This window comes from Zonotrichia leucophrys, chromosome 14 (genome assembly GCF_028769735.1).
Source record: "Zonotrichia leucophrys gambelii isolate GWCS_2022_RI chromosome 14, RI_Zleu_2.0, whole genome shotgun sequence".
NCBI classification, from domain to species: Eukaryota; Metazoa; Chordata; class Aves; order Passeriformes; family Passerellidae; genus Zonotrichia; species Zonotrichia leucophrys.
Genome location: NC_088184.1, coordinates 14,449,109 through 14,463,533, shown reverse-complemented (window position 1 = coordinate 14,463,533; position 14,425 = coordinate 14,449,109). Strand labels below are relative to the sequence as shown.

Genomic DNA, 14,425 nt, shown 5'->3' with positions numbered 1-14,425 from the left:
TGGTTCCAGGACAGCCAGCATTTTTCTTCACACCACAAAACATGTGTTTGATTTTAAATCCCCCTGAAGGCTCAGCCCTGTGCCTCAGACAGCGAATCCACCTGAGCTTTATTAAAAGCTGAAGGAGACAGAGGGGACTTGGTGACTCTCTGAGCTGTGATCCCAGCAGCCACCTTTGGTCCCTTCTCCCTCTCCCTCCTCATTAGGAGCTAAATGGCAGTGGTGGCTAAATTGGGTGGAACAGCTTGATAGTGCTCAGAGATCGTTAATGATGGGAGCTGCCCAGGGATAATCAGGAATAATGGGAAGGGAGGGATGGCACCGTCACTCTTCCCTCAGCCCAGGACACAAAATGAGAGCCCATGGAGGGGGTAGAGGGTGGGAAAAGAGGGGAAGAGGGGAAAATGAGGCAACCACCAGGGCTGCTTGGGAGGATAGAGGGATGGAAGGCTTTTTTAGGGTCTGGAGAATAATTCCTGTGAGGAGCAGCTGTGGTGACTCAGCCTGGAGAAAAGGAGGCTTGGGGGGACCTTCTGGCTCTGTACAACTCCCTGACAGGAGGGGACAGCCAGGGGGGTCGGGCTCTGCTCCCAGGGAAGAACAGGACAAGGGGGAATGACCTCACATTGGCATGTGGTGGCTCATGGTGGCTCCCAGTGTGTGCTGGCTCTCTGTGGCTCTTGGTGCATGGTGGCTTTTGGTGCACAATGTCTCATGACACTCAGTGGCTCTTGGTGGCTCTCAGTTGCCCATGGTGGCTTTTGGTGCACAGTGGCTCTCAGTGGTGTCTTGCAGTGGCTCATGGCCCACGGTGGCTCCTGGTATCTGGTGGCTCTCAGTGGCTCAGAGCATGTGGTGGCTTTCAGTGGTGTCTCTCAATGACTCTTGGTGGCCCATGGTGACTCTCAATGTCTGGTGGCTCTCAGCAGTGTCTCACAGTGGTTCTTGGTGCATGGTGGCTCTCAGTGGTGTCTCGGTGTCTCACAGTGGCTTTCAGTGCATGGTGGTTCTCAGTGGTGTCTCGGTGTCTCACAGTGGCTTTCAGTGCATGGTGACTCAGTGGTGGCTCTTGGTGCATGGTGGTTCTCAGTGGTGTCTCGGTGTCTCACAGTGGCTTTCAGTGCATGGTGACTCAGTGGTGGCTCTTGGTGCATGGTGGCTCTCAGTGGTGTCTCTGGTGGCTCTCAGCAGTGTCTCGTGGTAGCTCTCAGTGTCTGGTGGCTCTCAGTGTCTGGTGGCTCTCAGCAGTGTCTCATGGTGGTTCTTGGTGCATGGTGGTTCTCAGTGGTGTCTCGGTGTCTCACAGTGGCTTTCAGTGCATGGTGACTCAGTGGTGGCTCTTGGTGCATGGTGGTTCTCAGTGTCTGGTGGCTCTCAGTGGTGTCTCAGGTGGCTCTCAGCAGTGTCTCATGGTACTCTTGGTGCATGGTGGCTCTCAGTGGTGGCTCTCAGTGGTCTCTCAATGGTGTCTCTCGGTGTCTCACGGTGCCCTTGCCCCGCAGGTCTCCGCCGGACGCCCAGCCGGCTGTCGGGGCTGAGCGCAGCTGGGGCCCTGCCCAGCGCTGGTGGCCCCGGGCTGAGCTGCGAGCTGCAGGACTGTCCCTTCTGTGCCAGCCTCCTGGACGACCCCGAGTTCGCCCTCAGCGACTCCGACAGCAACGGCGACTCCGACAGCAACGGCGTCTACGAGTTCACGCAGGACCTGCGCCACGGCGACCACCGCGACCAGCTCCAGCAGCAGCGCGGCAGGAGGAGGAGGAAGAAGAAGAAGGCCAAGGAGAGGAACAAGGTGGTGAAGCTCTGGAAGGCGTTCGGCACCAAACTCAAGAGGATCGTGGAGAGCAAGTACTTCAACCGCGGGATCATGATCGCCATCCTCATCAACACCCTCAGCATGGGCATCGAGTACCACGAGCAGGTGAGTGACTCCTCAGGGTTTGGGGTTTGGGTGCTCCTGCAGGGATGGCTTGGGGTGGCTCTGAAGCAATGTCAGGAGGAACAATGATTTTCGTGGTTGGGAACAGGATTGAAGATGATCCCGTGAGGAGCAGGAGAAGCCTTTGGGGTGTGGGACACCTGGAAGTGCTGCAGAGGTGAAATGTGTGTGGTGGATGTGTCTGCTCAGAGCCTGGCTGCTCGTTGGCTGGGAATTATTCATACAAGTAGGAATTTTTGTGGTGGAAATACCTTTGGTCTGATGGTTGTGCTGGAGATAACCCAGGCAGAAATTTCTTCTTTGATCTGGAGCTTCAAATAAGACTTAAACTATCAGGCAATACTAAAAGCAACAAAGAGAAAGAAATTAGGGTGTCCCTGAAGGCTCCAAACCCTTTAATTTGCTCTCACAGGGTGTAAGCAGGACTTTATTGAAGTGTTTAGAGGAATGGTGCTGTTCTTCCCAGTGCTGGGATGGCAGGAAGCAGAGCTGGAGCTGAGGACAGCTGGGACTGGAGGGGCTGTGCCATGGGACAGGGAGCTGAGACAGGAGAGCACCTCCACTTGGTCACCCTGGCAAAGTGCTGTTCTTCTGGGCTTTTCTATCTTGGAAAAATCGGGGATTTTCCACTGTTTCGTCGAGGCATGCTTGGGAATTTCTCATGTCACCTGAACTCTGTGTCAGGTGCAGGAAACGCATCCCAACGAGGCCAGGTCTGTTTTTCTGGGATCAAAGGCATCCAGTGCTTCCCCAGAACCTTCCCTGCAGGGTCATGACCAGGTCAGGGTTATTTTTAAAGCTGCTCCTCCTCTCTTCCATGGCCTGTCTGTTTGGGAATGAGGAGGAAAGGCAGAGCAGCATAATCCACCCAAAGGCAGGACACGAGAGAGGCTCTGCAGCTCCTTCTCCATCATTTCCCAGGATTAAGCACTGCTCAGGACCATGACAAAAAACCCTCTGGAGTGCTGCTACTTCATTTTCTCTCCACTTCTGTGCTTTAACCTCCCCTATTTTAGGCTAAGACTTATTTTATTTCCAAAACAAAAAAAACCCAGGACTCAGCTAAAACGACCTCAACCGTGCAACGACAAATCAGAATTACAGCAAAGTGTCCAAATCCAGCAGAGATTGAGCTGTCCCTGTCAGCTCCCTGTTGAATCCTGCTTCGTTGTTCCACAAGAAGTTCTAAAATTGGGAAATACACCTTGTCAGTGGCTTCTGAATAGGCCATTCATCCCTCATTTCTGCATGGATACTCTTTTGTCAGGCGGATACAGCTTTGTCAGCCCTTGGATTTTGCCGTGATGGGAGCTTGGGGAAAACCTGAGGCAGGCAGCAGGAGAAAATCCAGGATCACATGGAGTGTGTCCCCAATCAGTCCCATAAAAGCGAACTGGGATAATTACAGCCTTGCTGCTAACAAAGGAGAGCTGTAGCTGGCTGGCTTTTATTGGATTTTACCTTGTAAAAGCTTGGCTTTAGGGCATCTCAAAGCCAATGGCAATAAAGATTCCGAAGCTTTTTGGCTGCGGAGTGGCAGATTGCTGCCAGCTCTGCTCACAGGCACTGCCCAATAAAAAGGGAGGAAAATGGAAGTGAAACCTGGAAAAGTTCTCCCACGTGCCTGGGACACTGGGATAATGAGGCGTGGAGTGTCAGAGCCCAGCTTGGTGACACCTCACCTCCCAGCAGGGTCCCAGGGGCTGAGGCACTGCCCAAATCCAACAGGAAACTGCTCTGGATTTTGGCACAAAACTCTGTGGCTCCTGTGGGCAAAGTGGGAGGGATTTGGGAGCCCCCCTCGTGTGAGAATTGGCTGCAAGGCTCAGAGTGGGGCTGGTTGGTGTGGAGAGCAGGAGGAGGTGTCTGCAAAGTGCCCCAGAGGCAGAGCTGGGTGTTGGGGTGGAGGGAGGGGGAATGGCTCCTTTGGGGTTGTGAGCCTGACAGGAACAGCAGTGGGATCACAGCTGGCTGGGTGCTGCCCAGCATCTGCCCCCAGAGTATTCCAGGTGGGAAGTTCTGAGCCTCTCCAGGCTGTAACCAGGTGTTGTTGTTGTTGTCTTCTCCATCCTGCCAAATGCAGAGGCCATTCCCCAAGTTAAAAGGATTTAGGAGCTGCTCTGTGGCTCTCCTCTCTTTTCCTTGCTGTTCCAAGTTACTCCAAGAGCAGTTTTTAGGGAATCCAGGGGAGCCTGTGCTCTGCTGGCGACAGCATTGGAAGGGCTCTGCTGGACACAACCACAGAATCCTGAAATGGTTGTAATTTTAAAGTTCATCCACTTTGCCAAGGGCAGGGACACCTTCCAGTCTCCCAGGTTGTTCCCTATCCAACTTGGACATGTCCAGGGATAGGACATCCACAGCTGCTCTAGGAAACCTGTCCCACCACTTCCCACCATTTATTCAGAGTGAAACAGCTTCAGCTGTTCTGCTTCTCTGCTCTTGACTTCCCCACTTTTTTTAGGCCATTGTCTGGTTGGATCAAACTGCAAACAAAGCAGAGCAGCAGCCCAGGAAAGCCCATCCCAAACCTCAGGGTCCACAGGGAAATGCCCAATCCCTTTTATACAATTTACTCATGAATTTTTCCTTTTTTTTTTTTTTTTTTTTATCCCAGACTTCTCCGTAGTCCCCAGTGGCTTTGCAGGTAGATGGACACAGAAAATCGATTTTTATTGAGCCAAAGCCTCAGTGCTGCGTGTGTGTAGGGAGGGTGAGGGGTTCTGAGGGGAGATGGAGCAGGACTGGTGCTGCTGTTCCTCCTCTCATCCTGGGACGCGGCAGAGCTCTGCAGAGAAGTCTCACGGAGCCCTCTTGAGGCAGTGGAGCATCATTGTCCAGCTCTGCTGGATGAGGGAATCCTGCCTGGAAGGTGCCAGGCTGGAGGCAAAACCCACCGGGCTCCTGGGGCTTCTTTGATTTTGGAATCATGGAACACCCTGAGTCAGGAGGGACCCACACAGAATCCCCAAATCCCACCCTGGGCATCCCTGCAGTGTTGTCCAAACCCTCCTGGAGCTCTGGCAGCCTCAGGGCTGTGCCCATTCCCTGGGGAGCCTGGACAGTGCCCAGCAACCTTTCCCTAAAATCCAACCTGACCCTCCTGTGGGACAGCCCCATCCCATTCTGATCCTGTCAGAGGGAGCAGAGTCAGGAGGAGCTGGGGCTGTACTGTCACAGCCTCGGGTGCTGCCTCCAGACAAAGAGAGCCCTGGCCTCACCCAAGGCCCCTCAGGACCTCAGTCTGTGTTTTTATGGGAATGTGAAATTCCCACAGGTCTGCTCACCTGGCTGCTCCTGGCTAAATGGCACCACCCCCTTTAGAGCACAGAGCTCGGGTGAGTCATGGAACCATGGAAGGGACTTGAAACATCATCATCATCATCATCATCATCATCATCATCATCTCATTCCTCCTCACCATGGCAGGGACACCTTCCACCATCCCAGGCAGCTCCAAACCTCATCCAGCCTGGCCTTGGGCACTGCCAGGGATGCAGGGGCAGCCACAGCTGCTCTGGGAATCTGTGCCAGGGCCTCTCCAGGGCAGAATCTCTCCTTTTCACATATTCCAAAGCATTGTTCCAAACCCTCCAGGGGATCCTGTCCCGTGACAGCTCCTGGGGAAGGTGAGGAGACACCAGAAGTGCTGTGCAGAGCTTTTCTCAGGGCAGCACAGCCCACTGGTGGCAGGAGATCAGGGCAGCTGCTGATGGGAAGTGTTTCCTTGGCACTCCAGGCGTTGGGAGCAGCCAGATCCTGCCCAGGGCATCCTCAGGGTTCAGAGCCAGCTCCATCTGGGGCATGGCTGGGATCTCAGAGTTCCAGTGTGCTGTTCATTAGCAGCAGCTCAGCTTGGATTTCAAAGGTTAATTGCCTGCTGTAGAGTCCTCCCTGGCTTTTATTTCTCCCCTCCAGTGCTGTGTTTATTTACTTGTTTTTTATTTATTTATTAATTCATTAATCCATCCATCCCCAGCACAAGGAGCGCTCCCGCGGATGAGGAGAGCCAAGTACAAAGAGGGAGGCAATCCTTGCATTAATCTTCCAGGCCATTTCAGAACATTGGATGAGTTTTGTTCTGCATTCATTGCAGCTGACAGCTCTCCAGAGGATCTGAGAATGTGCCATGGCACTGCAGCACTGAGCAGGGAGCAGGGCACTCCAAAGGCACCACCTTGGCCTGGTGGGCTGGATCCTGGCACAGGGATCCCATCCCAGAACATTCCCAAGTGGAAAACTGATTCCTTTTTGCCCCAGAGTCAGCATCTCTGAGTGCTCTGAGGAAAAAATTGCTGTTCCTACAGCCTGCCTCAAATCCCAGCTTTGGGATTAACCAGGAGAAGGACAGAGCCCCTCATTTGCTGGTGTGGTCCCTGCAGAGGGAAATGATCCATGAGCCCCCCACTCAGCTTCCCAGAAGAATTCACTGAAGGAGCTGTTGGTGCTTGTAATGATTCCACATAAAAAGCTCCATTTACATCAAATGGCACTAGAAACGTTATTTTATATTCTCTCCTCAGCAGAGAAGTACAAATTAGTATTTGTTCCAAGCTATTGCTGTTCAAAGAGCTTTTAATTGCTTTTCTGATCCCTCATCCATGGCATGTTTCGTTGGGAGCAGCTGCCTTTGGAGCAGGAGCTGACCTTGAGGTGCACCCAGTGGTCCGTGGCTTGTCAGAGTGAGAGGAGTGTTGGTTTTGAGTAGAACATTTCATTATTGTGGAGTAAAAGTCATTCTGTGTGATTGAAGGCAGCGCTCGCTTCAGCAGTGACGTCCTGCTTTAGCGTTTGTCAATTTTGGCTTGAAAAATTGGTTTGGCATGGAAAGCTCAGCACTTACTCAGAAAGCAGAGCAGGATTTTTCAGCAGTGTTTGAAGCAAATTGCTGAAATTCCTTTTGAGTTGCGAGTCAATAAAATACTACCCTGAGCTGAGGTTCACGCTTTCAGCTGGCAAAACTTCTTCTCTCTTCCAGATTTTCACAGGATCCAATTTTCAGGACTCGCACACTGGCAGGATTTGAGGAAAAGTGATTCCCCCAGCCCAGGCTGGGATGTGAAAATTCAGCCCAGTGTGTGTGTGGCTGTGGTAGGAGTGGTGTGAGACTCAGGAGTGCTTTGGGTTTTTTGATTGTTAAAAAGGAATTCTAGGGTTTTGTTCTATTTTGTCTGATAGTAGTATAAGTATTTATATGGGTACTGGTTGGTTTAACTGAAAACAAAGCTTTTTTAGCAGCATCTTTAATATTTGTATATTATTTTATATATTAATATAGGTTGAGGCAATTTTATTGCTTGATTTTTTGGTTTATGGTAAGGTAAATAAATCCCCTTGCCAGTGTCATTTGGGCTGGGCCAGCTGCACTCTGAGCTCTCCCTCTCAAGGATCCTTGGTTGGATCACTGGAGAACACATCAGTGATGGAAATTCAGCTTTTTCCACAACCTGAATTCTGTCCCCACCTCAGGGAAGGGCTTTTCCTGAGGAACTTTAGGAAGAAAGGGATGTTTTCCATCTTTTGTGCCCCGAGATGTTTTTATTGCACATCCAGGCCCTCTTGCTGTCAGGTCAGTACCAGGTTGGGGAGCAGAGCCAGCAGCAGCTCCCACATGGAGATTTCCACCTGGAAATGTCATTCCCACCTCAGAGGGGATCAGGGATCAAGGCAGGGCAGCAGGAAGTGCTGGCAGGGAAAATCCAGGTGTCCTGGCTCGCTGCTGGACCGTGGTCATGGATAAACCACAGCCTTCCACACAGAACCTCCTCTCTCCCCCTTTTCTCCAATTTAAGGGCTCCTCCCCTGCTCTGTTTTCCTTCTCTTGGGATATTTTTTTTTACTATATAAGGGAAAGAGATCCCAGAGATCCTTCCCTTCCTGGGCCTTGGAGCAGGCAGGAGCAGCACCTCAGCAGGGCAGGGCTGAGGTCATAGCTCCCCCCAGGGCACAGCCAGAGCAGGGGGGGCTCTGCTTGCTCTGCATGTGCTCATCAGCCACGGGAATATCCCAAAATTCCCTGTGGAGCTGCAGGAATGTTTCCCAGTGCTTGCTTCCCCTCACTTGTGCCATCAGTTGTTGTCTCTGGTGAGGGTTGGATAGAAGGTGACAGTGACAGGTGACAGTGACAGGCAGGTGACAGTGACAGCTTTCCCTGCTGCAAACTGGGGGTGCTCTCAGTCCCACAGGACCCCCAGATGTTGTTTTTTCCCCATCTGGATCCATCCCCATGCCCTGATCCCACACAGCCCCACTGCAGAGCCCCCGGGTGACACTGGGGCTGGCAGCTGCAGCCAGGATTGTTTGAGTTTCAGCTGGCAGGTAAAATAAACCCAGCAGCATCCAGCCCCCAGCAGGAGAGCAGAGTGCTCCTGGCAGCTGCATTCCATCAGGAAAGTGTGGAAATCCCAGCCAGCCCCTGGTGCTGGGACAGGGGCTGTGATGAGCTCCAGGCCAGGCAGGGTTGGCACCGTGTGGCCACTTTGTGCAGGGGGACATGGAGTGGCTTCCACACCTCAGAGGGGCTTTTGTGGGGTCTGTTCCTCCAGCCACATCCCTGCTTTCCATCTGGGGCTGGCTTTGGGAGAGGAGGGTGAGGGTGGCTTTGAGCAAATCTGTGTCCCACAGGTGACAAAGGACGAGTTCCAGGCACAGCTCCGGTGCCAGCTGTGATCAGGGACCCCAGAGATGTCACAGTGCCCCAGCCAGGTCCCTCCAGCAGCTGCCATCCTCCCAGGAGCCTCCAGGAAAAGCAGGGGATTGTGAAAGGCTGAGGCAGGAAAGCTTTAGCACCTTGGGTAGCAAGGAGAGGCTTGGGTTGACACAGGAGGGATGGAACTGCTGGAACACCATCAGCTGAGGATGTTTCTGCATCCATCTTGTGTTTCCTGGGGTTTTTTTGTTCCCTGAGACCAGGATTGCAATGTGCTCTGTGCCAGCCAGATGTGTCAGGTGGCATTTTAGGAAATATTTCCTCCTTGGAAGGGTGGTTAAACACTGGAAGGCGGGGTCACCATCCCTGAAAATGCTGGAAAAATCAGTGGATGTGACATTTCATGGTGTGGGTTAGTGGTGTGTTGACGACCTTGGAATTCTTTCCAGTTTTAGTGACTTTGAGTTATTGCAAGGAATGTTAAAATTGGGAATGGGAACAGAGACTTGCACCTCTAATGCAGAAACTGAGAAAATCCTTGTGAAGGCATGGAAGGAGCAGCCAGGTGTGGATTAAAGATGCTCAGGGTGGCAATGCAGCCTCTCCCCGTGGGCTCCATCCCCACTGCTGCCATCCCAGCTGTGGATTCTCCTCAGCTTTTAACCAGGGAGATCTCCCAGAATTATGAATGAAGTGAAAATGTCACCTTGCACGCTCCTGCTGGGGTTTGTGCTCCAGGGTGGGGATGCTTTTTTAGGAGTGGGGTGGAAAGCTGATGTGAGAGGAGCGAGACTCTTGGAAATGAGGGAGCTTTGGCATCCCTGCTCACATTCTTCTTCCAGCTCTATTTTTGTTTGCACTGTCTGGTTTACAGCCCTAAAGACAGCCTGACTCCCAATTTGGGAAAAACACAGAGCACAGCCCTCGGAGCATCAGTGGCAAAGCTTTTTTGGAGGATGGGCCAGGAGACCACTCGCCCAGGAGTTTTCTCCCTGTCTACATTAACAGCTCCTCTCTCCCTGTCCTTGTCCTCTCCTTGTCCCACCCAGATCTGAAAGTTGTGACTGTAGTAAAACAGAGAAAACAACACCCAAAAAAAGGAAAAAAAAAAAAAAAAAGGAGTTAATTTTATATACTCCAGAGGGAATTGGCTTTGCTGCAGACAGATGGATCCTGTAATTCCCTGTCTCTCGACATGACTATACATGGATTGGTTCGTTCCTTGGGGCTGGGGTGGGATGGGAGGCCAGGGGGTGCTGGCAGCTCCCAGAGCTGCACCTGGGGCAGAGCTGGCATCAGGGGCACCAATCCCTCCCTCTCTGCTCCCCAGGCAGGAATTTCCCAGCTCTGAGCCGCCTCAAACCCAGTCAATAAACAGGAATAAATGAAACCACTGGGGAGAGAACAGGATATGGGAGAGAAATCAGCATTTTCCTTTCATTCCTGAAGGGTTCAGGGGCAAAGCATCCACCCTGAGGGCATCGTTTGGGTCGCTGCTGCTGGGAGGACAAAGAGTTGAAAGTCGTTTGTGGAGATGATTTTGGGCCAGAGAGGCAGAGAACAGCGTGGGTTGCTGGGCAATTATCTCCTGCCAGTGACCTGTGTGTGCTGCAGAGCCCTCCCTGGTGCTGGGAGCTGCCAGGAGCACACATCAGCAGCTGGGGTGGCTCTGGAGCAGCTCCTGATGTGCTGCTGGTGCTGCTGCCAGGGGGCCCAGTGCTGGGTGTGCCAGGGGGCTGAGCTGCAGGGTGGGCACAGCCACAAATCCCAGAAATCCCAGAAATCCCAGGTTGTGCCTCTGGGAGCATCACAGCCAGGGGTGATGCAGGGAACTGTGACCGTGCTCACAGGGGTCTGAGGATGAGGGAAGAGACGAGGATCTGACTCCATGTTTCAGAAGACTTGATTTATTATTTTATTATATATACTACATTAAAACTATACTAAAAGAATAGAAGAAAGGATTTCATTAGAAGGCTGGCTAAGCTAAGAATAGAATAGCAAAGAATGATAACAAAGGTTTGTGGCTCAGACTCCCTGTCCAAGCCAGCTCACTGTGACTGGCCATTAATTAGAAACAACTAACAAGAGCTAATCCCAGATGCACCTGTTGCATTCCACAGCAGCAGATAACCATTGTTTGCACTTTGTTCCTGAGGCCTCTCAGCTTCTCAGGAGGAAAAATCCTAAGGAAAGGATTTTCCATAAAAGATGTCTGTGACAGGGAACAACTCAGAACCCCCAAAAACATTTCTGAAGGATACCTAAAGGCTGTTTCCATTTCTCTGCTTGGCTGTGTATTCCCCCCTTTCCAGGCTGGAACAATGGGGTTGACATCCCTGCCAGGCTCCCAGCACACACAGACACCCCAGAGCAGCAGGAATCACTCCCTGGCTGCAGAGTTTGATCGTTGGGGGATGTTCCTCAGCACGGTGGGCACAGCCAGAAATCCCAGTTTGTGCCTCTGGAAGCATCAGAGCCAGAGGTGATGCAGGGAACAACTCAGAACCCCCAGAAACACTTGTGAAGGATACCTAAAAGGTTATCCATTTCATGCTGTCCTGGCTGTTCCCCCTTTCCACTGGTCCCTTCCAGGCTGGAAAAATGGTGACCATCCTTGCAGGCTTCCAGACACAAGACATCCTAGAGCAGAGGAATTCACTCCCTGCTGCCAGATTTGTATGTTGGATGTTCTAGCTCATTCCCTCCCCAGAACAGCTTTTCCCTGCTCCTGAGGCTGAGCTGAACCTGGAGAGGGTGATGGACAGGCAGGCTCAGGCTCCAGACAGGTAATGAGGGAAGGAAACCATGCAGTGCATGTTTCCCACCCGACTTGCACAAGTCCTTTTGTGTTTCAGAAATGATTTTAAAGCTGTGGATTTCCTCCCACTCCTTCTTTTTTTTTTTTTTTTTTTTCCCTCCTTCTTGCTCGTCAGGGTGTAACAGCAGAGGGTTTCATCCATATTGATTTTACTGCAGGAACTGGGCGATTATGGCTGCGCTGTCATCTCTGCAAACAGGCAGAAAGAAGGTAACAAGTTGGCTCAGGGGAACTTGTAAACACTCAGAAGACTTGTTCATCCAGCGCTGAGAGCGTCTTGAGGTTCTCCAGCCCAGGGTTATTTATCATCATCTGCACTGAATATTTTTCTAATTGTAGCTCTTAGCTGGAAACTCTCGAAACCCCAAATTGAATTCTTTTCCCTTGTTTGATAGGGAGGGGAAATGCAGCCTGGGGAGCCTGGGGGATTGGTTTGATGGTTAAAAAAATCCGAGTGGCACTGGGCAGGCTTGCAGCAGCCATATGCTCAAATCCCAGGGGTGAGCACTCACCAGGAGGCACAGGATGCTCCAGAACATTTCTGGTGTGTTCTCCAGATGTCCCCATTCCTGTGGCTGAGGGCAGGGATGCTCTGCTTGTCCCCCAGGCTGCCCAGTGTCCCCTGCCACGCTGGCACTGTCCCTTTGTGTGGCTCAAGTGTGAAGTCCTGGCTGGGTGATTTTAAGGGAGGTTTGCTGAAAGGAGACAAAATAGCTCCTGGCTTTTGTTTAAACGAGGAATTTGGCCTGGAAAGTATCAAATCTACTGGGGAATGGTGTGCTCGGAGTAGAAGGAATTGTTAGAAATGTGGCTGTGTGTCTTTAGGGTCACTGCACTCTGCTTTGTGCTCTGTGTGGCTCCAGGGAGTTTTGTCAACAGGATGTGAAGTTTTGGCCATGTCCATGGACTTTTCTGTGCCACAGCCTGGAGAGGAGGAGGCTGAGGGGAAACTCCTCTGGATCTGCAGCTCCTGGGACCAGGGAAGGGCTGGAGCTGTGCCAGGGAGGGTCAGGCTGGATTTTAGAAAAAGGTTCTTCTCCAGAGGGTGCTGGCACTGCCCAGGCTGCCCAGGGAATGGGCACAGCCCTGAGGCTGCCACAGCTCCAGGAGGGTTTGGACACCACCCCAGGGATGCCCAGGGTGGGATTGTTGGGGTGTCTGTGCAGGGCTGGATGGTTCCTGTGGGTCCTTTCCAATCAGGACATCCCATAATTCCATAATTCTGTGTTGGGAGCCAAACTGGAGCCTGTTCCCTGCAGCTCAGGGGCAGCAGGGCCCCAGTTCCTTCCTCGCTCCTCTCTCCCAGCCTTTGGTGCTCCCCAAAGTTCTGCCCTGCACCCCAAGGATGCCTTTAGGTTTTTTTTAGCCTCTCCATGGAAACCAGTTTGGGGCTGTGGAGTGCAGGGCTTGGATTTGAGAAGGAACTCAAGGAATGCTTCAGTGGGATCAGGTTTTTGGGGAAGGAATGGTCCAACCAGAAAAGTTGGGAGAGGAAACGCTGGGAGCTCTCAAAGGCAGAGCTGCAACAATTTCCTGCCATGTGAGCTCAGGATGAGGCTTTGATGCTGACACAAACTTTTTCTGGAGGTGGTTTGGAGGGAGACAGACTCAGCTCTGACTCTCCCACAGAAATCTGCATGAACTCCTCACCTGGGAGGAAGCTGCAAAGCTGCTTTTTGATGTGCCAGCCACTGCTGCTCCTTGTTAACACATCTGTCTCTCAGCGTGCCCTCTCTTAAAGCCTTTAAACGCTGATGGATTAATTTGCTTTTGATGTCTGGGCTGATGAAGTGCTGGGTCTCCTCTGTTTCATTTTCTAGCTGGGTGGATTGAGGCTCAGGAGCAGCCAGGACTGGAGCTGGGGCTTCTTTGGAGCTGACTGAGGGACAGGTTAATTCAGGGTTGGCTCAGGATGTTCCCTGGCTCTGCACAACCACCTGAGGCAACTCCTGGCTGGGGCTGAGCTCCAATAAAAGCCACCATTAGGCAGGCAAGGAGGAAATTCCGTGCTGTGCTCAGCTGTGCAGAGGTCAGGGTGCTTCAGCAGCACCAGCAGCCCGTGGTCACCAAGGCAATGCCAGCTCATTGCCATGGAAACTCTCGCCACCTCCTCCAGCCTGGCTTGCAGCAAATTATTGCTGGAGATCCGCTGTGGATGCCACAAATAAAATCATCTGGCAGCTTTCAGCATGGCCTGCCTGCTCTGGGAGCCCACCAGGAGGATTTCCAGCAGGAAAGGAGTTTTTGGGCGCTCGGGGTTTGCGCAGGGTTGGTTGGTGGTGGAGATTTAGGAGTTTATGAAAGCCACCAGGCAGGAGCTGCAATCTGAATTCTCTCACTCCCACTCTCAAATTCAACCTGGTGTTGCCTGTTCCATCCCTGCCTGGAGGATTTGGATTGGTTTGGCTTTTTCCTGGGGGCAGGAGGTGGATCCAGGCCCTGGAGCAGCTGTGGGTTTGGGCTGAGCAGGGATTTGGAGCAGCTCTGCTTCTGGGTCTGCTCCTTGTGGCTCTTCCTGCTTCACTTGTGCCACTCAGAGCCACAGCAGGGCTGGGAAAAACCAGGAAAAAAACCACAACTTGATTGTGGCATGGAAAAGAGAGAAAGTTACAAAAGAAATAATCCCAGAATGGTTTGGGTTGAAGGGACCCTGAAAGGGATCTTGTTCCATGGGCAGGGATCTTCCACCATCCCAGGCTGCTCTTCCAGGGATGGGGAATCCACTGAAATCCTGCTTTGTTTGTTTGTCAGAGCTGTCCCTGCTGCCATCTCCTCCCCAGCTGGGTATGGGACCTGTATATCCAGTGAATCCAGTGAAATCCTGGTTTATTTATTTATCAGAGCTGTCCCTGCTGCCATCTCCTCCCCAGCTGGACGTGGGACGGGGCATATCAGTGAATCCAGTGAAATCCTGGTTTATTTATTAAATCAGAGCTGTCCCTGCGCCATCCCTCCCCAGCTGTGTTGGATGTGCAGGGGGTGAATCCATGAAATCCTGGTTTATTTATTTTCAGAGCTG

General features: G+C 52.1%; 1 protein-coding gene across 3 annotated transcripts in view; it reads left to right on the top strand.

Annotated features, from left to right (window-relative positions):
* CACNA1H (calcium voltage-gated channel subunit alpha1 H) overlaps window positions 1-14,425 on the top strand; it is a 161,456-nt gene that overhangs the window by 82,944 nt on the left and 64,087 nt on the right. For all 3 annotated transcript variants that reach the window (XM_064725503.1, XM_064725504.1, XM_064725502.1), the window contains exon 10: window positions 1,503-1,918. In XM_064725503.1, coding sequence (XP_064581573.1) covers window positions 1,503-1,918 — 416 coding nt within the window. The remainder of the gene's footprint in view (window positions 1-1,502; window positions 1,919-14,425) is intronic.